General features: G+C 39.5%; 1 protein-coding gene and 1 long non-coding RNA gene across 2 annotated transcripts in view; one reads left to right on the top strand and one right to left on the bottom strand.

Annotated features, from left to right (window-relative positions):
• Positions 1-4,671: 4,671 nt before the first annotated feature.
• UBE2QL1 (ubiquitin conjugating enzyme E2 Q family like 1) lies at positions 4,672-21,735 on the bottom strand. The gene is made up of 2 exons (XM_039329270.1): positions 19,943-21,735; positions 4,672-6,001 (listed from the first exon to the last, which is right to left on the bottom strand). The coding sequence occupies exons 1-2, from the start codon at positions 20,744-20,746 to the stop codon at positions 5,870-5,872; spliced, it is 936 nt and encodes a 311-aa protein (XP_039185204.1). The 5' UTR covers positions 20,747-21,735; the 3' UTR covers positions 4,672-5,869.
• Positions 21,710-23,153, top strand: part of LOC120301715 — a 48,862-nt gene continuing 47,418 nt past the window's right edge. The window contains exon 1 of the long non-coding RNA XR_005554988.1: positions 21,710-21,824. This is a non-coding gene — a long non-coding RNA (uncharacterized LOC120301715). The remainder of the gene's footprint in view (positions 21,825-23,153) is intronic.

Genomic DNA, 23,153 nt, shown 5'->3' with positions numbered 1-23,153 from the left:
ATTTCACGGGGGTCGCCAAACAACGCAGTCCGCCATTTTTTCCCCCCTTTTCCTTAGCTGTGCTACTTGAATAGAGTCTAATTCTATTGGCTTTCAAAAGCCAATAGGAATTGTCCAGGCTGTCTCTGCCCTGCTGAGCCTGCCAAAAGTCCCATTCTGCAAACGGTGCTGCACCAGTTGAGTAGTCCTCGACTTACGACTGGTTGAGTAGTTCTCGACTTATGACTGGTTGGGGTCGCGGCATTAAAAAGGTTGAGAACCACTGCCCTAGAGCTGTGCAGCACTTCAGATTTCAAGGGGACAAATGCTTTGGTTCAAGTGGCAGTTGCAGCACCTGGCTGCAATTGCTTAAAATTAGTGTGTCTTGTCCTGGTGCGAAAGAATGTACATTAACCTTGAGACTAGAGAAAGATTGAATGAACTGTCCAGAGAGAATTTTAACAAAAGATTACTCAGTTCTGAGAAAGAGTAAGGTATGGAAACGAAACTCAAAATAATTCCACCTTGATTTTCTTCAATATGAGACAGAGAAATGCATGAAGAGGCTATCAAGACTGATGACAGCCTTTCAAGGTAGGCAGGCTGAAGAAATAGGCAATGCTAGCATTCCAGGCAGTGCTTTTATTGTAGGTACGGTGGATTATAATAGGATTCCTCAACCCTGAGAATTCTCAAAGGTGCTGAGTTCAATTTCCAGAATTCTCCAGCAAGCACAGCCACTACTGAGAATTCTAGAAGCCCACACCTCTGGGAGCCACCCACCTTGAGAAATACTGGAGAATAGGTTTTCTTGCCTTCCTAGTTTCTACAATACTATAGACCAGGGGTAGTCAACCTTGGCTCTTTTATGACTCGTGGACTTCAACTCCCAGAATTCCTGAGCCAGCTAAGCTAAGCTGGCTCAGGAATTCTGGGAATTGAAGTCCACGAGTCATAAAAGAGCCAGGGTTGACTACCCTGCTGTAGACAGACCACGCAGCTAATTTTGGCTGGAGGGGATAGATCCAAATGTCAGTATCCCTTGTTTAATTTCTATTTTTGTTCTAATGGGACTAATCCACTGAAACAGAACTCTTTATGTAAGAAGTGCAAAGGTATAGATGCTTTCAAGGCAAATGGGTTATTATCTTTGAGGTGGGCACTGGAACTTGTCTACATCTATCTATTTCAAAAAAAAAAAATTATTCCTCTATGTTGATATGGTGATGGTGAAGAAAGGAAAGGCACCGTTCTCTAATTTTGGGCCTATTTACTTTGAACCTTCATGTCCTTATGGATTCTTGTTTAAAAAGATCATGGCAAATGTTATCTTCGTTTACTGTTATAAGATACAGAAATAAAAATATTATAATCGGCAGGAGATAGTGGATGAGCAGAGAACTATGGAAATACCTGCATGCACTGCTTACTGAAGAGGGAAACAGGGGTATTGGAAATTGGGCAGATCCAAATACATAGAAATCAAAGGACATCCCAATTGCTTTGCCAGCTAGGTTTGGTGGGTTGATTGAAATAAAACACTTAAAAGGACAAATAGTGTAGATGTAGCTCCACAAGGAACAAAAAAGCAAAAAAGAGCTTGTATCCAAAGTCATCTATCCTATAGAGTAGTGGTTCTCAACCTTTCTAATGCCGTGACCCCATAATACAGTTCCCCATGTTGTGGTGACCCCCAACCACTTATACATCACTGGGTGCCAGGGGCGTGTCCAAAGAAAAGGGGAAAAAAATGGCGGACAGCCTTGTTTGGTGACCCCTGTGAAATGGTCGTTCGACCCCAAATGGGGTCCCGACCCACAGGTTGAGAACCACTGCTATAGAGAATAGAGAGAAAAGCTTTTAATAAACCGTAAAAAAACCCCAAAAACTAATTCCATCATCTGTGCTCAAATGGCTACATTTTACTCCCAATTATTAAAGAGATTGTGGTTCTCCGCCTTTATTCTCTGTTCCAGCCCACTGAGATTTGCTGAAAACTTTTTGCTCAACACTTATAATCAACAGTTCAAAATTAGCCTTGCCAGTATGCAAACTGGCAGGCTGAGCACCTCCTTCTCCAGCTGTGACTCCCCATCAGCTTCAACAGTAATTAGAAATGAAAAAAAAGTTCCCCATTGGCTCCAAGGCAAAGGTTTCCTCCAAGTCTAAATGCTGCGGGGGAGAAGGCAGAGGAAGGGCAGTTTCTCATTCTTGATCCAACGCTGTAGTGGTCACTTGCATGCCCATGAGTCAGAAGCGAGATGAAGTCACTGTTTTTTACAGTAGGATTTGACTTCAAGGAACTTAGGATAAAGAAGTAAAATCATGATGAGTATCCGTGTCTTTAACAATTCAAGCTATTGCTAACGCACTAGAATAGAGAACCAACTGGAGCATATGACAAATGAGCAATACTAGCTCTGTGACTCCATCTGGTCACAGAGAAGTGAAATGTTGCAAACCCTACTAGCTTGCCTCACCTCTGCCCCAGTTTCCTTTGCCCACTCAACTGATGTGGACATCTTCAGGAAGGGTGTTCTCATTTCTTGCTGTGTCAGGTGCCGACTGAAAAAAGACAGGCACATAACTGAGGAATATATACATGAATGGAAAAAACTGCTTCCTGTACATTTTTGTTTTTTTGTAGGACATGAAGCTCCACATATTAGTTCTTAGTTACATACCTGGCTTGTATTTATTTTTTGCATTTATTCTATATCCATGCATTTATTCTATATCCATGCATTTATTCTATATCTAATATAACTGAGTAAAATGCAAATTTATTTATCAAATTTCAAGGCTGCCTGATTTCTGAATGATTCTGGATGGCTTACAATTAAAAAGTTCAATCATATACAGCACACAGCATAACCAGAGGCTGTGTTCATAATAGCCCTTTTTTGTAAATCCTATAAATTTTATACTGAAGCTTGCCATCCTGATCTTATCCATGTGCGTTTGTCTTATCCGTGTTTGTTTATTCCCATGCTTAGTATTCCCATGCTTAGTGTGCAAATGCATCCTTACAAACCTGTCCAGAGGCATCAGATGGAGTGGTGTATTGTTTTAATAAATCAGTATCCATAAACCTTACCCCAGTCCAGCTTCAGTCTCTATTAATCTCCACTTATGCACATACAGTTCTCTTGCCCCATACATGGTTCAACCCACTGTTGCCCTTCCAGCACTCTTGCAGACTGGTTACGCTGATGCCTCCCACCACCACTCTGTCTTTCCATATATAGTTAGCCAGATGCACATGTTCAGCTGTTGCTTTGTAACTCTGCCTGGCAGCAGCTGGCCTGAGATAGAGCAGTTAATGGACAAACATCTGGCATAGCTCTTCCTAATGATGGCAGTGCTCCTGCTAAACAAGCACATCCCAGTGTTGAAGTGCTGCTGCTTTGCTATTACCAAGCTGTTCCCTTTCCTCCTCATCTTCTGCACCAAAAGATGAAGTTGTGGGCAGCTGAGGAAAATCAGCTGGGGAGGGAGCAACACATTTTCCCCTTCATCTCTCTTCCTTGTCAGGAATTTATTCACAAGAATATGAAATGCTGCCTCAGGGCTTAAGGCCAAGCCAAAACCATAGAATTTCATCCAAACCCAGTCTCCAATGTGATACTGATGAAAAAAATAACTAGTGCTATGGAAGAATACAGTTGATACATGTGTTTTTGTATACCTAATTTTCTGTCTATAATAGATTTTGCTTATATTATTTTAGATATTACATTTGGAGGTGGAAGATTTCTCTGGGTTGGAGGTCACAAGATAGATTTTTGTCTGGTGGTTGCCCAAAGATTTTCAGGTGATGTAATGTCACTGGAAACAATTTTCTGGTGATGCCATACAGGAATATCAATTGAATAGGTGAGGCTGGACATTTCCAGAGTAATTGTTTGCTTTGTTTGGAGACATGATGATGAGAATTTAAGAGTAGAGATGAGAGTGTTACGTTTCACAGACGTTTCATGTTGATTCCTATCCCAAAATATAATGACCCCTCTCAACAGAGCAAAAACCACACCCCTCCTTCAAATTAAAGTCAGATATTGGCAGTGTGAGGGGACCATTAAGGGAAGGCTATAGGCTGCCTGCCCTATGATATCTAAAAGAGTGCAATAACATGTAGGCTCTGTTCTTTCCTTTTGAAGTTGCTCACATCAAACTGTGTAATTGAAATGCCGTAATGTGCAATGTTTTTTGTATGTATGTCACCCAGCTTTCACAACCACACAATGCTGTTTACTTCCATACTCTATGAGAGGTAGTGTTTCTTCAGATATTTCCCTGCCCCCCTTTGCTTGTTAATTCTTGATTTTTGGCTATCAGCCAAGAGGATACAATTCCCTAGAGGCAGCTAATTACTCTCCATATCTTTTAGAGCAGTGAAAAAAATTAAATTTCTTTGCTATAGACCTCTTCCCAGTAGAAAAAAAAACAGGTGTTCAAGCGGAAAAAAATAATTTTCTGTATTAATATCATCAACAGTAGCAATGGTATTAAGCAATAAGCTTTCTTTTTTACATACACATTGCTAAAATCTGTGTAACATGAACAGGTTTTTGACAGACCAAAGCCTCAGCCTGAAATTTACTCATCAGGAAGTATTATAGCTGTAACATTTCTAATGTTACACTGTAGTGCAATGGTTTAAAGTAGAATGATTTAAATATCAAGACAATCAAATGGTTCAACTGATTTTATTTAGAATGGGTCCAATGCAATTTTCCATTTGGGTTCCATATTTCAGATTCACCCTTTGTATTCCTCAGAACACTATAGGAAGTCTTAAAAATCAGTTTAATATAAGAAAGAATGTGAATCCTTAGTACCTGCTGGACATTTATATATGTTTCTGACACGGGACTCAAATGTACTTGTTTTTTATGTTGTCAAAAGGAAATCCAGGCATGCAAATAATTCTAAAGATGCCTTATTTTTTTCAAAAAAAAATCTGACTTAGCTTTTGTAACAGGTCTATCGTTTCAAGCTGAATACCATGCATTTAAGTTTAAGCCTTCTGCAATCTGCTCTTGGCCATTGCAGAAGTGAACAGGAAAATATGCTCACCCTACTGGGAAGATGAGAATTATTTGGCCACCAGTTCCTTGCAATCTCCCATTTATGGGCTCTTCCAATTTCTACTTGACCTTCATGGGATCAGACTGATTTTACTGGTGAACAATTGCACTCCACATATCACACAGCTAGCACATTTTGACACACGGAGTGCTTTTCCTTTTAAATACTAGTCTTTGTGTCTTTGCTAGAATCCTGACTTTTTATTTTAATGAACATAAGGTCATGTTACAGAGCACAAATGAGGTCTAAAATTCAGCCACAGCAGACCACAGCTCCACAGAAAACACATCTTCAAGGTAGGTTGACCTGCTTGAAAAAAGAGATTAAAAACAGCACAGCAAACATGGATCTTCAATGCACTGTTTCTCTAATTAAATATTAACGGCTTCATTTCACATTTAAATGAATTAAGCATCAATGGATGGAATTTCCACTACCACCAGCTGTTGTTGCTGCGCCATGGGAAAAAGCAGGTGACAATGTGGCTCAGATGGGAGAAGGGGGACATGGTTGATAGGGGCAAGTGAGCTCAGCATCTGCACTAAAGTGACGTAAGATGATCCATCGATCATTCACCAGTTTCAAAATATAATCTTCTACAGCATTTCCCTTCCTTTCCTTTGTAAACAGATCTGCTCATAAATAATTTGGATGTCTCCATGACATTCATGATACTTAACAGAAGCTGAAGTAGAAAAGGATGGATATGGTATACAGCATCGAGAAAATGTCAAAAAGTACTTCATTTTTGTGGTTGAGTTGTGTTGTTTAGCGTCTGATGAGTGGATTGCAAGTTGTATCAGCCGTCAGACACGGGAGGAGTGACCCATCCATATTTTTCATGGGTCTTCACCAAGCTCTTAAAAGTTGCTTCAGCTTCCTTACGACTAAAGGACTTTTTAGATTTTCCAGATTTTCTGCAGATACGGCCCTGAAAGTAAGAAAATAACCAAGAGAAGAAAATTTAGGAATCTGGTGTTCCACCGATACTGGCAATAATACCACAATTTATTACGTATTGGGGCTTTCCATTGGCAAAGCTTCTCTTTACCAGAAAACACACTGATGACATTTTTTTGCCACAAATTTCTCTAGCTGTCCCACCCATTATTTTCTATAATTCTGGCTCATTCTGCCCTTTTTTTCCTGGAGAAACTAGCAGAAAATGCATGGAAGTGCAATTACCCACCACATTTACTTTCTAAGTGTTCCAGAGAGCTATTATTGTAAACAGAAAGAATGCTAGAGTCTGTTTTTAAACTTTGTGTTATGCCAGTTTCTTATTTGCATATTTTGAAATCCAAAAACATGAAATTGGGTGGAAATGCACCCTGCTGCCTACCCTTTTGTAGACTGCTTTGTGTCGTTACTGCACAATTTTTCAAGGATTATGTGGAAAAAAATCAGAAGGAAACACAGTAATTTAGAACTTTAAAAAGCATGTCACTCATATTTCTAAAAAGACATTAATTCGTAGCTCTACCATCTGTCCTGAAAGTCTTTAGAGAAAAGAAGACATCACATCCCCAACAGTCATTTCCAGGCCTCAGTGTCTTTGCTTCAGTGTCTATGTTCTGCCCACCTAACACCTGTGTTACATCTGCTACTTATCCACTCAACAATATTCCTCCCTTGGAATATAAGAACAGGGGTAATAAAAGCATTATCCTCTTCTTGCTCCTTCAAAATTGTATTTGGGAAAGATAAAGGTCTTTAAAATGCACTATCTTCTAACGGTGTGTGCAAATGCTGGGAGAATGTGTGGGAGTGTGAGTGGAGATTTCTTAAAAAGTAATGTTGGCTTCTTATAATGTGGGCCATTCTTAAAGGGAAGCGTAAGACATTTTTATCTGTGAAATGGAAGATTCTATGCAAAAGACCCACAGTGGGATTGATAACAACAAAAAGACAATCTTTATTCTTTGTACTTTCTTCATCTCTTAATAGCTTTGTAAGCCATAGCTAAATTTCTAAGCTAGGTTAAATAACTTTGGGAAAAAAGATAAGTTAGGAAGTACAAGCAGAGATTCAGGGAGTATTTTCTGTGCGTCTGGAATGTTCTCCCTTTAAATAAACAAAATGTACAGATCATTTTTTGTGGTTTGAAGAAAGAAGTCTATTTTACTGAAACTTGATCAACATTTTTCAAGTTTTCTTGGCATGATATGGCAATCCTTTTTTCAGGATTTTTTTAAATATTAAGTCAAGCCTGCAGCCTTGGACCTTCCAGAGGGGATTTATTCCACTACTAATGAAAGCCAACCTGCTTAGCATTCTTGATCAGCTAGGGTCAGATAGATGCCGCCATTTTGATTCATCAGCTAAAACATTAAGACACTTGAATATAATGATTAAGAACAACCAAATATGAGATGCAGAATACACAACTTTTTTTCTGTAGAGGTATTTTAAAAATACTAGACTGAACTCAGCAAATCCCAACAACATTGATTATAGTATAATCACTATACCATCTTAAAGTCTTGATTTGTTTTTCTACACAAACTAGGTCTTAGCAGGAAACAGCACCTGGGTAACCTTGTTTGGGTTCTGAAACAGCAGTTTGATACTTGGGTGGGAGATCTCCAAAGAATATCAAAGTTGTAGACTGAGAAGTTAAAAAATCATCCTGGACAAAGGCAATGGAAAGCGCTTCTTACTGCTGCTAAGACTACTACTTGGGCATGTCCATGAAATCCAGGAATCCAACTTTATTTAAAGCACACTTTGTGTAATATATGTACACTACTTTAGTCTTATGCAACTTTGAAAGAAAGCTCAAACTGCTGTTTGCTAGAATGCAAGAATTTTGTAATGACCCTCTGGCCTCAGAGGACTGCAGTTTCCAGAATTCCCCCCAAAAATCTTATCCTTAGGTCTAAGGTACAGCCATGCCTAGTAAATCTATTACACAGGAGAGATGTTCAGGGACATGAATTTCAAAAAGGAAAGACAGAGATAGGAGGCAAAGAGAAGAGACAAGTAAACGAACAAGGAAATAAAGACTGTAAGACAAAGTTGAAAGCCAATTTATTTAACTAGCAAATTGGAAACGTCATATACACATGCATAAGAAAGTACTACCTGTATGAGGCAATATCCTACAGGAAGTATAGTGGAGAAAATACATCGAACAAACAAAATGGAAACTGCTCCTCCCACTTCCATCTTTTTGGCTATGACCAGGGTCAAACCCAGTTCATCTCGGCTTAATCCCATCAAACCCAAAATTGACTTTCCCTGGCACTGTAGTTTTAGTTTAACAGAACCCTGTATGAAACTCTGAACTTATGAAATCACTTTGTCTCCGTTTGCTTCTCTGCATCCTAGGATCTCTATGGGTCTTTCCCAGCTACTGAATTAAATTATTATCCATGTATCCTTGAATTGACAGAAGGCATGAAACTGCTGTTCCTCACTGTGGATCTATATTGTTTCTTCCCAGGCACATTCCCCCAGCACAACTACCTTTGCCAGGAAATAAAGCCTCATAAGATATACACCCCTTAAGGTTGTGCTTTAAGGTGTTGGATGGGTTTGGAATAAGGAAAAAATACTAGTTTAGTAACAGTACTGTTTATGATATGTTAAGGCTGTTTCCCAAAGGGCTGGAGATGACAACAAGGAAATGTGGGAGAAAATTCCTGTTGCCAAGGAGCAATTGTGTTGTGGGTAGGTGGAAATGGGGACCACGGCTCAAGAGTGACTCAGAATGTGCAATAAAATGAACGAGTGCTTGTGCTTGAATGTTAACACTTCTTGTACAAACAATGGATTAGGTGTAGAATTGGATTGAATCAACTGGATATAGAAGGGATCTGAGAGAAAAGGACTGGTAGTATGGAAGGCTGCTTTTACATTCTATACCATTGGGGATCTCGGGAGAGAAATTGGCTGCCCCATAAACAAATGCTATGAACTTCCTGAAAAGGTTTACCATTCAGGAACGACTTGTTTTAACCATGCCAGATTCATATGTAATACTAGACTAAAAATACTGTTTTACCAACAATACTTGATGACCCGATTCCAACTTCGTACTAGGTCAAAATCAAACAAACCTCATCAAAAGTGACAAATGCTTCAAAGAGCTTGTCATCCTTCTTAAAATTGCCACTTGTACTCAGTGGGGGGAAAATAATCACTTTATGATAATTGCTTATTCATGGTACCTGCAGTCAGCTTTGTTTTTCAAAGCAGTGGCTGGAGTAACTGATCTCCATTTACATTTCTTATGAGCTATTTGTTTGACTGGAAATATACTGCCTTTCTTAAAGTATCATTCTTACCAAATTGCAAATTAATCGGCAATGAAAATCCTGGAGAAAGTTCTACAATGATTGCCCTGACTGGAGGAAAAGCTCACCAGTGCTCAGGAGGATTTTAAATTTACTGACTTTACCGCTTATATGTGCTTAGTATAATAAAGTTATTTATGGGGAAAGTGCTTGTTTCACAAAAGACATATGTTTGCTTTTTTGCATGGTTTTATATCCTGCCCATCAAGCAGTTCGAAAGCATGCAAATGAGAGTAGATAAATAGGTACCACTTCAATGGGAAGGTAACAGCGTTCCGTGTGCTTCATCATGCTGGCCACATGACTATGGAAAGGGCTTTGGACAATGCTGGCTCCCTTGGCTAAGAAATGGAGATGAGCACTGCCCCCTAGAGCTGGACAGGACTGGACAAGCTGAAGAAATGAATTTTTTTGTTTAGATTTCTGTTTAGGCATAATGAAGTGGTAAGATTTTGATAATAAAATACTATGTGGAATAACAAAAGATCCGGAGTTCGGTATTTAAGCCAAGAGTCCCCAACCCGGTCCGCGGCATGCCAGCAATCGGTCCGCACAAACAAGCAAAATCCCATCCATGGGATGCAGGCAGCACACAAAACCACACACTCTCTGGTCCATGGAAAAACCTTTCTCCACAGAATCGGTCCCTGGTGCCCAAAAGGTTGGGGACCTCTGATTTAAGCAATCCTTGAAAATGAAGGACCATATTGCACAGGAAAAGCCCCTTCCTTATTCATCTTGAGCAGTTCGCACTTAGATACACTTAGATATATACTGGAACCAGAAAGCTGGTTTGATATACTATCTTGGGTTTTAATTTTCCTAATCTCATTAGTTTGAATATGAAACCCTCTTGGCAATTCTGCTCATAAACTCAATTTCCAGGCCATAGGATACCTTCTAGCATTCACTGGGAGCAATTTCTCTGATTCACTCTCACTGCTTCCCCCTTATGACTCTATTCCTAGAACTCACATAACAAGGTAGTTCCTACAGAAATGGTCCCATTGCATCCAATTTGCAATAACAAGCTGGAAGTGTTCTTGTCTGTGCTTTTCCCCAACTTCCCTTTGCTCTGTAGGTTATTCCTAGGCTGTTGTGAGTTGTACTACTCTAAAAAGTAGTAACTCCCAGTGTTATTGCATAAAGACCATTGCAATTTTCCAGGGTAGCTGACAATAGCTGATTATTCACATTTAAGCACTGCTGAATGCATAAATTAACATTATAACTTCCTCTGATCGTAACTATGTTAACTATTTAAAAATTATCTGAAAAGGAGAATTTCATAAAACCAGAATTGGTTACTTAGTCCTGATTTGATTCCCCTGCTATTTAAAGTGAATTGTAAAACTTATATTCTGTGGTGATTTCTGACTTGACTGCAGCATTAACTTGATTTTTTTCCCATTATCAGAATGTGTTAAAAATAGGGTAAGGCATATACAAACAATGGCAGACACACTAATTATTACATTTAAAAAAACCCAAAATAACTAAGATTGAAACCATTGTTGCTACAATCTGAGGTACCCATTCACAAACCAAATTCTGCTTGTATGGCATCTGCAGGACCCAAAACTGTTTTAAAAAATGTTTTTTAAACTTCTGAAACTTTCCTAGATTCAGAAATACACATATCCAATATGCCTGAAATGTATTAGCTGGTTTCATTCACTGGCTCTGCAAGTAGCGTTCTTTTTTTTCAAATTAGCTATCTTGTTCAGAAATTTACTTTATATCATAGCTACATAACAAAAGATGAGAATACTAAAATGTGAATTATCAAGAATGTTTGCTTACACTCATTATTTATCAGAAGATGGTGTAGAATTTTATGAAAATGAGGAAAGTAAGAATTGATTGGTGTTTGTATATATGTCTATGTGTGTGTATATATGTATATTCACAAACACACTACACACACATATACACACACACACATACACACACACAAATTCTTTCAGGAGCTCAAGTGCATGTCATTCCAATAAATCCTGTTTATAATCAGTTGTGTACAAATCCTGCTATTATCAGCAGGGTTCAGCCAACCATAATAATTATAGTTTCTATGACCAAATGTTCCTGAATTTTTGAGCTTTCTATGTTCTTACTATAGAATTGTTACTCCTTTTTGGAGCTTTATTCAGGAAAAAAACAAAAATAAAATAACTCCGTCCCTTGAGCCATGAAGCTCTTTCTTGAAATACTGTTATCTGCATTCCTTTTCTTGTTCTGTAGAGGAAGAGTGATTCTCCTCCTCTATTCTGTATTGTTTTATAAAATAATTATGACACAGTCCTTTTAGGCAGAAAACATTACAGGAGCCCTGGTGGCACAATGGTTAGAATGCAGTATTGCAGGCTAACTAAAATGAGGATCCAGATTGTTGGGAGCAATATGATGACATTTGTAAACCGCTCAGAGAGTGTTGTAAAGCACTATGAAGTGGTATATAAGTCTAGTGCTATTGCGATTGCTATTACAAACTTGAGACACTCATCAGGGGTGTCAAACTGGCGGCCCACAGGCCGGTTGCATCAAACAGAGGCTGCACCTACCCCAGCTCCGGCAATGAAAAAAAAAAAAAAAAAAAGTCATGATACATCGTGACACGTCATGTGACGCGGCAAATTTGACACCCGTGCACTACATGAACCACATACTCCTATCTCATTAAGTTTTATCTGCAATTCAACCAAATCACAACTTGATCCTAAAGTTAGATTTGGCATGATCACTTTGTGAAAGAATGGGCTGAAGGCTTATATCATTTTTATTTTTTAAAGAAAGCTAGCAGGATATTTGTAGGACCCAAAAGCATTCTAGAAATAAAGATTAGTCTTGAAGTTGGTACTTTGCCTTGCCATGTTATAACCTTCTATTATATTTTTCTTTAAAAAAATCTGAAACAAAATCTAATGGACTCTGAAGCTTGGCAAGTATTATGGGAGGTCTCTGGAGGTATTGCAGCAGAGACCAAATTTTATGTAATTTATATTCATTTCAGTGCTACCTGCACCAGAGTACTTCCTGCCAGATTTTACTCCTTATTTTAAACTTATTCAGAAATAACATATATTGACTTAAATGGAAATTCTGAATAGATATGCATTGCAATCCTTCTGCTATCAAGATAATTTCATGGGAATTAGCTTGTTGATCATGGCAAATGTTAATCATGATAACTAAATGACATTTCAACATTCCAAGATACATATAACACTGAGTGTTAAACAAAGAGAACATTCCATGGAACAGGCATAACTTATATAATATCCTTCAAATGTTTTTGATCAGGGGTCCCAAATCCCCGATCCGTGGACCGGTACTGAGCTGCAGCATGGCAGCAACCGGTCCACACAAACAAGCAAAGCCCCATCTGTGGGATGCAGGCTGTACACAAAACCATGCACTCTCTGGTCCATGGAAAAACCTCTCTCCACAGAACTGGTCCCTGGTGCCCAAAAGGTTGGAGACCTCTGTTCTTGATTACAATCCTTCTACAGTAATCCCTTTTCATTTTGAACCCTAGTAATAAGCTTCTCCAGTTTCCGCTGTCCACTTTGGGATGGGTATGTTGAGCTTCCCAATCTATAATCTAGATGTCAGCTCCCAGAATTCTCAGCCAAAATGATGGTGCTGGCTGGAAAGTCTTTAAGAGATACAAAATACAAAACTGTCTAGTTGGCAAAACCTGGGATAAATGATCCTATTGTCTTATGTATTTTTTTTTAAAAAACTATCACCATTGCCTAATTAAAATGACAGAAATTATTCTAAAGATATTATAAAGGGATGCAAGGTGTCAATTTATAAAGATAGCAGAAAAATGACTACAATAGTGTACATTTCAATATCTCTCCTGGCAGATGAGAAAAGAGAGTCGTAATGGAATCAGTGTTTCTGTCACTGATCAGAGCGCTTTGGTACAGCCTGTCTTAGCAACAGAATGATCACCCTTATATAACACAGAGTGGCTCTAAATGCTTGATAGCAGTTGCTCAGATTATCAGGAAATTACTGACCACTCTGTACTTTTAATGATAACTCCTTTATTCCTAATGCCATTTTTAGTAAGAATAAAATATTTGTGCCTGTTTGCAGTACTTTATTTCATTTGTTTCCCTTGGCTGTTTAATACTACTGCATAAAAAACAGGTAGACTGTTTTATATTAAAAAATATAGGAAATAAAAACCAGTGATTGAACTCTAGTGAAATATTGCAGGGTGAATTACTGACAGATACTGAATGTGCCATTCTTGTCTGTTCAGAAGGAAGAGCCATTTATTTAAAGCAGTCTTTCTCAATAGTAAATGACTTTAGGATATAAACTTTAAAAGCCTTCTATTTATTAGATTTTGGCTCATCTTGAAAATCTAAGCAGTCTCTACTATTTAGGAGACTTTAAATAAGACCAGAGCTGTAGTCTATATAGGAATGCTGAAAAACATATCCCAGAAGACAAGGGCCAACCAATTATCTACCGTTGCCATGAAAACAGTCAGCAGTTCAAATCAACTGAAAGGAGTTTTTAGTTTGTAATATTTTTAATCTAAAGAAAGTATTTTTTTAGTTATAACATAAAACCTTTACACTATTTCTGATTCCCTTCTCCCACATGATTAAAGAAGTATTGAAAGCTTATGTTAAATAAGCATATTTAAGTCATCATCCAGTTCATTTTAAAATGTTCATCCTTTATTTATGTATTTGTGAAAGATAACCTTCTATTAAAACATGAAGCTAGAACAAAAGAGTAAGTCACTACATTGTTAAGGAATTGTGAATTTATTAGTTCAGTCACTTTTTTTCAATGATAGCTAGTTATTTGATCCCAGGGACTCAATGGAATCTGATCTCTTTGGGCAATACAGATCAAGCATAATCTCATTAAAATAAGAGGCATAAAAGCCATGAAGTGAAGCTAAGATTAAGGAGATAAAGTTAATTTATCTTTAAGGTATCACAAGAGTCATTATCTGTTTTTGAAAGAGTAATGGTTGAGTCACAGAAAGCAATTAAGTAGAAGCCTATTTTCTGTTTGCCAGGCTATAAAAAACTCAAGCACAACCGATTTACATTATGTATAAAGGGATATGAATTTAGTCAAGTAAATAATGAAATAATAACACATTTGTTTAATTAAATATACAAACACTTCTCCCCAAAATGGATATTTACAGAATATAAATATTTACAATACTTATTTTATCAGGGAAACAAAATCCACAGATCTTTACTGAAGAATTTTGGAAATGGAGGAATAGGGTTGTATTCAATGTCATACTGTTCGTGGAAAAATGAGCATGGATTGCTTGCATCAAGAAAACTCTTCTATCATAACCTTGGATGAGGATCAAGGATTGTAGGAATGGAATTGGAATATTTGAACCAAATGTACAATATTTTTTAAAACTTGAAAATCTATTTCTCTAAGGGTTTTCTTATAAAAAGAGGCACCCCCCCTCCACTGCTTCATTTTTAGTCCTTGATAAATGAAACATCAATCACGCTGAAATCTGAGAAACTTTTCTTGTTTATTGCTCATCAGGCAAAAAAGTATTTTCTCATTAATGGAATATAATTTCATTGTGTTTTGGCAGACAAAAACAGATAAACGTATTCATACTTTTAAGTATGAAAGATGGACCATTTCAATTAAAGCAATACATACAGTTGTTTCAGAATTGAAAAAGTTATAATTTAATAGAAACTTGATTTAAATCAATACACAAATTATTCTCTTGATTTAAATGACACTTTTACTCATTTTAGAAAAGGGTGCATAGTCCACTATCTATTAAATAGAATGTCATTTATTGGTGCTCTAATAATATATTCAGGGTGTTAACTTAGTTATTTTCTAAAATATTTGACTTTTCACAGACTAATTCCAGTTGGATTTAATTCTAAATAACTCTCCTACTAGAGAACTGAAGGCAACCAATAACCACTGGACATTGTCCTTCTATGGAAAAACATTATTGCAAGTGGGAGATTGACCTGATCTTTATAGTTCTCAACAACCACAGGAAATTTGCTGCCTTCCTCTGTGCTGTAAATGGGGCTGGTGTGAGTGAGCTTGAATTGGTTTGTAATGCATTATTGCAGGCAAGCTTGGGGATACTTTTGATATACAGATAATCCTCCTTGTTCAGTGACTGTTCAAAATTATGATGGCCCTGAATGAATGGTACCTATGATTAGTCTTTGGAGTTCAGCTCTGCAGTATCCACGTAGTCATATGATCACAATTTCCAATGTTCCCTGCCAGCTTCTCACAAGCAAAGTCAAAGGGAAGTTTTGGCAGGAAGTTGGAAGTCGTGATCATGAAGTACACACCCTTAATGATCCATGTGGCTTTCCCTTAAAAATGGCAACTGGGACTGCTGAAATTGCTATTACTGAGCAATAGAATCACATGATGTCATGGTTTATGACTGTACTGATTAACAATGGAAATTTCAGTCCCAACTGCCATTATAATCTATACAGTGGGTTTTTCTTTTATGTGGACTACAACAATTCTATTACAAAGAATTTGGGAAACTATTGTATTAACTTAATAATCTGGCAAGTTTTGGGCTATATATAGGAATCAATGTCAGAAATCTTCAGTACTCCTAACATACCAGCTGTAAAGTCCTTGGACAACTGGTTGGAGACATAGGAACACAGAACTTATGGTTAAATACTATAGACCTATAACAACCATCTAAATTCTCCATTTGGAAATTAATATAAATGAAAAAAGTCATTCAAGGTACCGGTAGTTAAAGAGGGAAAAAATATCATATGTTCTAATTCAGACAGCCACTCTGGATCTTCTGCAGAGAGTTGCAGGTAACTTATAATTTTTTTATCCAAATATTTACTAGTTATGTAAAACATCCTGAGCAGTGTAAACCATCAACTTGCAATAAATATAAAATATGATAAAATACATCAAATATAACTAATGACCGTGAACAATGCATCAGCATTATCCCGAGATGCTTTCAGCAAATCACAGCATGCTTTATTTTAGTGTGTGGGGAGGTGAGGGGTAAGTGGAAAAAGTATTTTGAGAATAGGCGCCATAGGGGGGGAAAAAACTGTTTACCTGATTGATACTAATGAATATCTGTAAATAGCCAGGAATAATTAAATGGGAGAAAATATCTGTTTGGGTATCCTATTCTTACCAGTTAACACCCAAACCTTAACTCCAGTGTATTAACAAGGGTAGCTTTGGCAGAGGGCTAACTTTTCCTCCCCCAGATCCTGCAGATATTAATGAGAGAGATAGATAGATGATAGATAGATACATAGTGTTTATATTCCATATTGGGCTGTTAGTTTTAGTGATGATTGCTGTAATATCTGTCTGCCATCAGAACAGACATTGCTCTTCAGTCTTCTCAATAAAGCCTCCAAAGATGTTTCACATAATTTGTGGACTTTTCAGATAAATTGCTGTAGTGGGGTACTTGAGTGAAGGCAAAAAGAATGACCTCCTCCTTGCATGGCAGCATAGTATGTAATATAAGACTACACCCACAGCAGTCAGAGCTGCATTTCAATGCAATTTTAAGATTTTATCCCTTCATTTAATAGATTAATAAAGAGTCACTGATTTAGTCTTAAGAGGTTAATAAGCTTAATGTGAATTAATGCAGTTTAATTTTTAACAACACGTATTTAAATATTTATTTTATTTTAAATTACGTTTTATAAAATTTATACATTGCATCAATCCATTCAGACTCTGGGCAGTTCACAGTAGATATAATAAAATATAAGTATCTAATTTAACATATTAGAATTTTTTAAAAGTGATTTAAAAGTAGTCACCTATTTATATTCATTTTATAAGCAGGTGAAAGTTTTTAGACATTAAAACTAAACAGTAATCTTTCCAAGCCTTATGTAAATGTCTAGTATTGAACTGGCACAGAGGAGCGTTGAGTTTGTGCTTCACCCTCAGCCATCAAAACTCATTGGAATTTGAGTCAGTCACCCTCAGCACAAGCTACAGGGTGATTGTTCTAGAGCAGGGGTAGGCAACCTTGGCTCTTTTATGACTTGTGGACTTCAACTCCCAGAATCCTGAGCCAGCATGGCTGGCTCAGGAATTCTGGGAGTTGAAATCCACGAGTCATAAAAGAGCCAAGGTTGCCTACCCCTGTTCTAGAGAATAGGAAGAAGCACTATGAATTGAAGAGATATATAAATCTAATAAATAAATATCTTAAAAAAAGGGCACAACGTAACAGAAAAAAATTCAAAAGAATGCACCAAGAAATTAACATTTCCTCCATTTCAACGGGATTTAAGCTGAAGAATTCATTGTACTGGGATTCTTCTGGTATCATTCATTGTCCACTATACTTGTACTCCCTTGATTCAACTAAACATATATTACATTAAATGCCTATTCCCAATTTATCTGTGTTATATTGATTATTGCCCAATGCTTTACACTGCCATTTGAAAAACAGAGAAATGTTAAGAAAAATTCTTCAAGATGCAGAAGTGCAATTACTTGAAAACGGGCTGCAATGGTTAGTATATACCAAACTGAATTTAAAGCAGCAAAAAATTGCTTTGCTCTATAATCACAGATACATTTCTAGAAAGAAATCAGCATAAAGCATATTAAAGATCTTGATGCCATTCTCTGGATAGGATTTTACAGTTATGCAGTGCATGTACACCTATCTTTGCACTTGGAATTTATATTGGGTTGAACCTGAAACAGGAAGATAATTTAGACAAAGGGAGAAGGTAATCTGATCAAATTTTTTTTGGGTTTCCAACTCATTTATCTCAGCAAGGTTTTGAACTCTTTCAGATTATATAAATAGCTGGCATCATAACAGCCTAATTCTACTTACTGTAGCACTACCATATGGAAAACTCATATCAGAATTTTGTTAAAATGAAAAAGCTTGTTTTATTTAGGTTAGCAGTCAGCAAACTATAGCCCACAGGCCAAATCTGGTCCACTGTTTGTTTTTATACAATCCTTGAATGGCAGTTCTCCAAGTCTGAGCCTCAACCGAGGACCCAGGTAATGGTGGGGCTAAGGGCTGGGGTAGCCTAGGCAGTGACTTACCAGCAGCCTCCTTGTTGGAGGGCTAGCACTGTTCAGTGGCTGCTGTGTGCCTTGGCCTCTAACCAGGTCCACAGAGGTGGAAGAGGGAGAAGATCTAGCGGCTAGCCCTTTAAGGAAAACATTTGCAGATTTCCAATTTAGAGCAAAGGTGTTATGGCTCTATCCTTCCAAAAGGAACCAATTAAATGCCTACTGTACATCATGAACCTTATCACTTCACCTTATTTCAAGATCCTTATTACACCCGCAATTGTACACATGAATATGATTCTCTCCCCCCACCCCATTTTTTTGCCACCACAATAGGGGTGACATTATGGCAAAGGATTGTGTGTTATTTTTCTACAGTCTATATCCTATTAATCAAGATTTTGATAAATCCTTGTGCTCTGAGACAGAGTGAAAGTAAAAGGAGGTAAGTATATAACTAATCTTTATTCACTCACGAGATTAATTGTAACTGCAATATTTTTTGTTCTTTCTGTATGCCACAAATTGCCTTTCATTAAACCAGAGGAAAAATCTTTGAAGCGTTGTATAAAAGAAAATAATTAATGCATCCATCCACCCATCCTTTCACAAAAAGTGGTGGATCACAAGAGACATCTCTTCCCATTTCCATAATTCCAAAGGCCAGCCAGCATGAAGTAAACCAGAATGTAGAGGTGTATGAAGATAATCTTGATGAAGATATGCAGGAACCATTAAGAGAGGCTAAATGGCAATTTAGTCTTGGGGAAGTGGATAACATGAGAAAGAAACTTAGAACAACCCTGCCTTGATTCTGCTTGGTATAAGAGGAGACAGAAGGTATGACAGGCTTTCAAGAATCTGTTATCATATCCTATAACAATAAAATAGTGTTTCTATCCTCCTCATAGTGCTCGTTTTCTGACCTGGCCTACCTCGAGCATAGTTTGGGGGCATATCCTGGACTCCACCTGTTGGGTACATGCTATTTACCACTTCATAAACTGGTATAAAAATTGAAGGCTTGGGTTTACACAAAACACTAAGCCAAAGCAGTTATAGGATGGCTTAGCGCACTCTATGAACTCAGCCTCTGATTAAATCTCTTAAATAATAAGGTCACCAGCAATATTGATATATCTGCTAATGAAGTGATGAGAGTCCTCTACAATGCTGCAGTGAAGCAAGCTGAGCCACATCTGGAGATGGTATAGAGATAGCTGCAACATCTTAGATAATCCAACTCAGGCACTTAGCTAAAAAAACTCATCAAGACCAAGCCATTCCCAATCCAGGCAAATCTCCCTTACTGAACACCAACACCAGTCAGAATTAAGTTACCAGAATATGTTTGTACTACTGTTAGAGGCCATCAGAGAAAGCCCCCATGTTTCATCCAATCAGATTCTAGTTCCATCAAGCCCCCCCCTCTCTCTCAAAGTAGCCCCCCCGCCGCCCCAGCACCGCAAGTATTCCTCAGCAGCGAGGAGAAACTTCCTTACCTGGCCTTTCACTAGGCTAGCGGCAAACTGGCGCATGACAGCCTCAACAGTGTAGGCGCTTGACCATCCTCGGGGAGTGAGCAGCTCCATGCAGATGGCTCCGCCATCGAGGACGTAGCCGTTCTCCAAGCGCGGGCTGAGCACCCGCATGAAGGGCGGCGCGAAGGGGAAGTTGTCTGGGAAGGTGAGGTTGAGAAGGATGTATTCAGTGTTGGTCTCCTTCATGTCCTGCCACAGCACCGAGTCCTTGTCCACCTGGTGCAGCTTCACGTTCCAGTCGAAGAGGCTCTCGTCCACAAGCTCCACCGAGATGAAGCGGTCGCTCAGGCGGGCGATGTCCTGCAGCTCCTTCATTAGCCGTCGGGTGCGCACTTGTGTGCAGTGCGCCTGCCGGCTGGCCGGCACCAAAGACGTGGAAACCAAGGCCGAGCCGGAGCGGCTAATGCCGCTGCCCCCTCCTAAAGGTTGCTCCTTTGCGGAGCCCCCCTCCTTGCCGCCTCCGGGGTGCTGCGCTTTTTCTTTCCCGGCGTCGTGGGCCGCCGGCTGCTGCTTCGCCAGCTCCAGGACCTTCTTCGGCTTGTTGCGAGCCGGGCTACCACCTCGGCTGCTGCAGCTCTCTCTGCTGGGGCTGCCGCAGCCGCTAGCCGGCGTGGCTTGCAGCTGCTGCTTATTCTTATGGTTGCTTTTGCCTCGCAGCGAGGAGCCCTGCTGGAGGCTGCCGCGCCGGTGATGATGGTGCTTGGGGTCCTCCGTGTCCCTATTGTGAAGGCGAATCAGCCCGATTTTCCGGAGTAGAGTAGCCATTCTCCAACGGCCTTGAGGGGTCGCCGAAGCGGCAGGGCAAAACGGGGCTAGGCAAACAGCAGGGGGAAGGCGGACCTCAGATCGGCCACCTGTCCGAGCTAATTAAACCGGCGACCTGGGATCCCCGGAGTTCCAAAGCCGATCAAAACAGAGGAAGCCGGAAGGACGCGATCTGGATGATACTTCTGGTCCGATTGCTCCCCCAGCCTCTTTCTCCGCCGTTCAGATCCCTCCTTTCAGCAGCGCCGTCGGCAACATTGCAGCATTCGAAGCGCCTCTCCCGGAATCACCAAAGCTCCGCTGCCGTGGCCATTGAATCCCCCGTTGAAAAGGAGGGGGAAGCACCCCCAGCAGCCCCCTTTACCTCCGCCCACTCGCGCAGGCACGCTGCTGGTACCGCAGGAGGCCCCTCGCTTTCACAATAACCTTCAGGTCTTATTGACCGAAAATAAAAACGGGATCTTATCCAAGAATCATCCACCACCCCCCTTTCTTTTTGCGCGAATCAAAAATCACCCACCCACCGGCGCGGAGCGCAGCGAGGGGAGAAGGAGGGATCCCAAGGCAGTTTCCCTCCCGCCCCGCTCCGCCGGTCGACAACGTCGGTCTGCTGAAAAATGTCCTCGCTAGCAAGTGGTGCTCCTTCTTCAAATGCGCTTCTGGAAAAGCGGCACTGGTTGCTTTCTTCTCCTTTGTTCCACCTCGGGCTTCTCTCGCTTGGAAGCCGGCAGCCGGGATCGTTTTGGACTGAAGGCGTTTACGCTCGGGATTAAAAAAAAAAGCAAGCAAGCTGTGGGAAGGGTTGGAGAGCTGTCTTCTTTGCGCAAAAGAAGGCGACCTTCTTTAACGAGCCCGGCGTCCTGCCCTTTAGTTCACCTCTTCGACAACAGAAATGGGGGGAACCCGAATCAGCCGCGCGGCGGGCTCTCCTCCTCCTCCTCCTCCCTTGCAGAGTCTGCCGCGCTTCTGCAGCGGATCTGACATTACTGGCGTCGCGGAGGAGAAAAGCGGACTAAACTCCACCCCGCTACTCTGTATGCTCACGAAGAGGACGTCCTAGGCGAAAGCTCACGTGGTGGTAGGCCGGGCTCTCCCTAGCTGGAGAGCGAAGGTGGGGGGGGGGGCGAGTGGGAATTATGTTGTGAGGGACGAATGCGGGAGCGATGCGTGATTCTTTTCTCTTAGCCTCAAAGCGTCGGTTTTTCCCCGCTTTCTTCGCCTCTTCCGCAATCACCGGTGCCAGGCAAACAACAGATTATCTGCCTTTTGGAGGGCTTATAAAATTACATTAATTTAACTACCGTGGTCCTGCTTTAAAGCGAGGGTTGATTGTATCTATTGGTAAATACAAAAGGAGACAAAATAGGGAGCGTTTGCGATGCAGAGATAATAGAAATTTACAACAATTTTCTTCAAATAATTTTTGTTATTTTTCCCAAAGACAAATCCATGTGTGAGAAACAGCGTTGTGGTGGGTTGGGAAAGAGATCTGTTTGCTGTTTACTGTACTTGGCAGACAGTCTTAACACGTGATGGAACCCCTTAAAACAGAAAACAGAAATACAAAACTACGTTGTTCTATAAAATTTAGTCCGTATGATTACATGTTTGAATAATAGCCTCTTGGGTCCCATAACAACTTAAAGAATGTTCATTTCTCTACCATATTAAAATATGTATTTTTGAAGAGAATGGTGTGGCCTAATGGTGAAGACGCTAGCCTCCTCACTAGGAAGGTTGAAAGTTCAATCCTAGATAGTGGCAGAAGTTTCTGTCCCAAGGTGCAAAAAAAACCACCCCACCAAACTGTGAACTCAGTGTGGCAATGTCAGGAAAGGCATCACGCCAGTAAACGCTTGGCTCTATCCAGTTGCCCCAACTCATTGCAAATTAAGGGATTACAGGGTCGTAAAAGGGTATCTAAGTCAATTATTAAAAGCAGTTACATTTGAGTAATTACATATATAATTACTTAAATGTAACTGCTTTTAATAATTGACGTAGATCACATTTTTCATATTGTCATTCACTTATTAAGCAAGCTTTCCAAAGTCAAAGACAAACAAAGACAATCTGGTTTATAATTAGAGATTTTCTAATCCACCTGTCTTGAACTGCCAAATTTAGATCTAATTAAAGATAAAACTTTATTTAGTCTTCTCTCTTTGTATCTAAGCAGTAGTACTAATCAAGAACACTTCCAGGTTTTGCATTCAACTGATGACTAGATGGACCCACTATTCCATTCTCTGCTGGAAACACTGTCAGTATTTATCCCTCCTCTGACTTACCGAAGCAACACACCAATAACTTTCCAAATGTGTTTCAAGAATTCTTTGTCTGCCTGAAGATTTAAGCTTGCTTTTCTTTTTACGTGGGTTAATTTCAGTTAGTGGTAGGCAGGGAT

The sequence above is a fragment of the Crotalus tigris genome, unplaced genomic scaffold, assembly GCF_016545835.1.
Source record: "Crotalus tigris isolate CLP2741 ecotype Arizona unplaced genomic scaffold, ASM1654583v1 scf7180000024391.5723578, whole genome shotgun sequence".
Taxonomy (NCBI): domain Eukaryota; kingdom Metazoa; phylum Chordata; class Lepidosauria; order Squamata; family Viperidae; genus Crotalus; species Crotalus tigris.
This window is presented reverse-complemented; position numbering and strand designations above follow the sequence as displayed.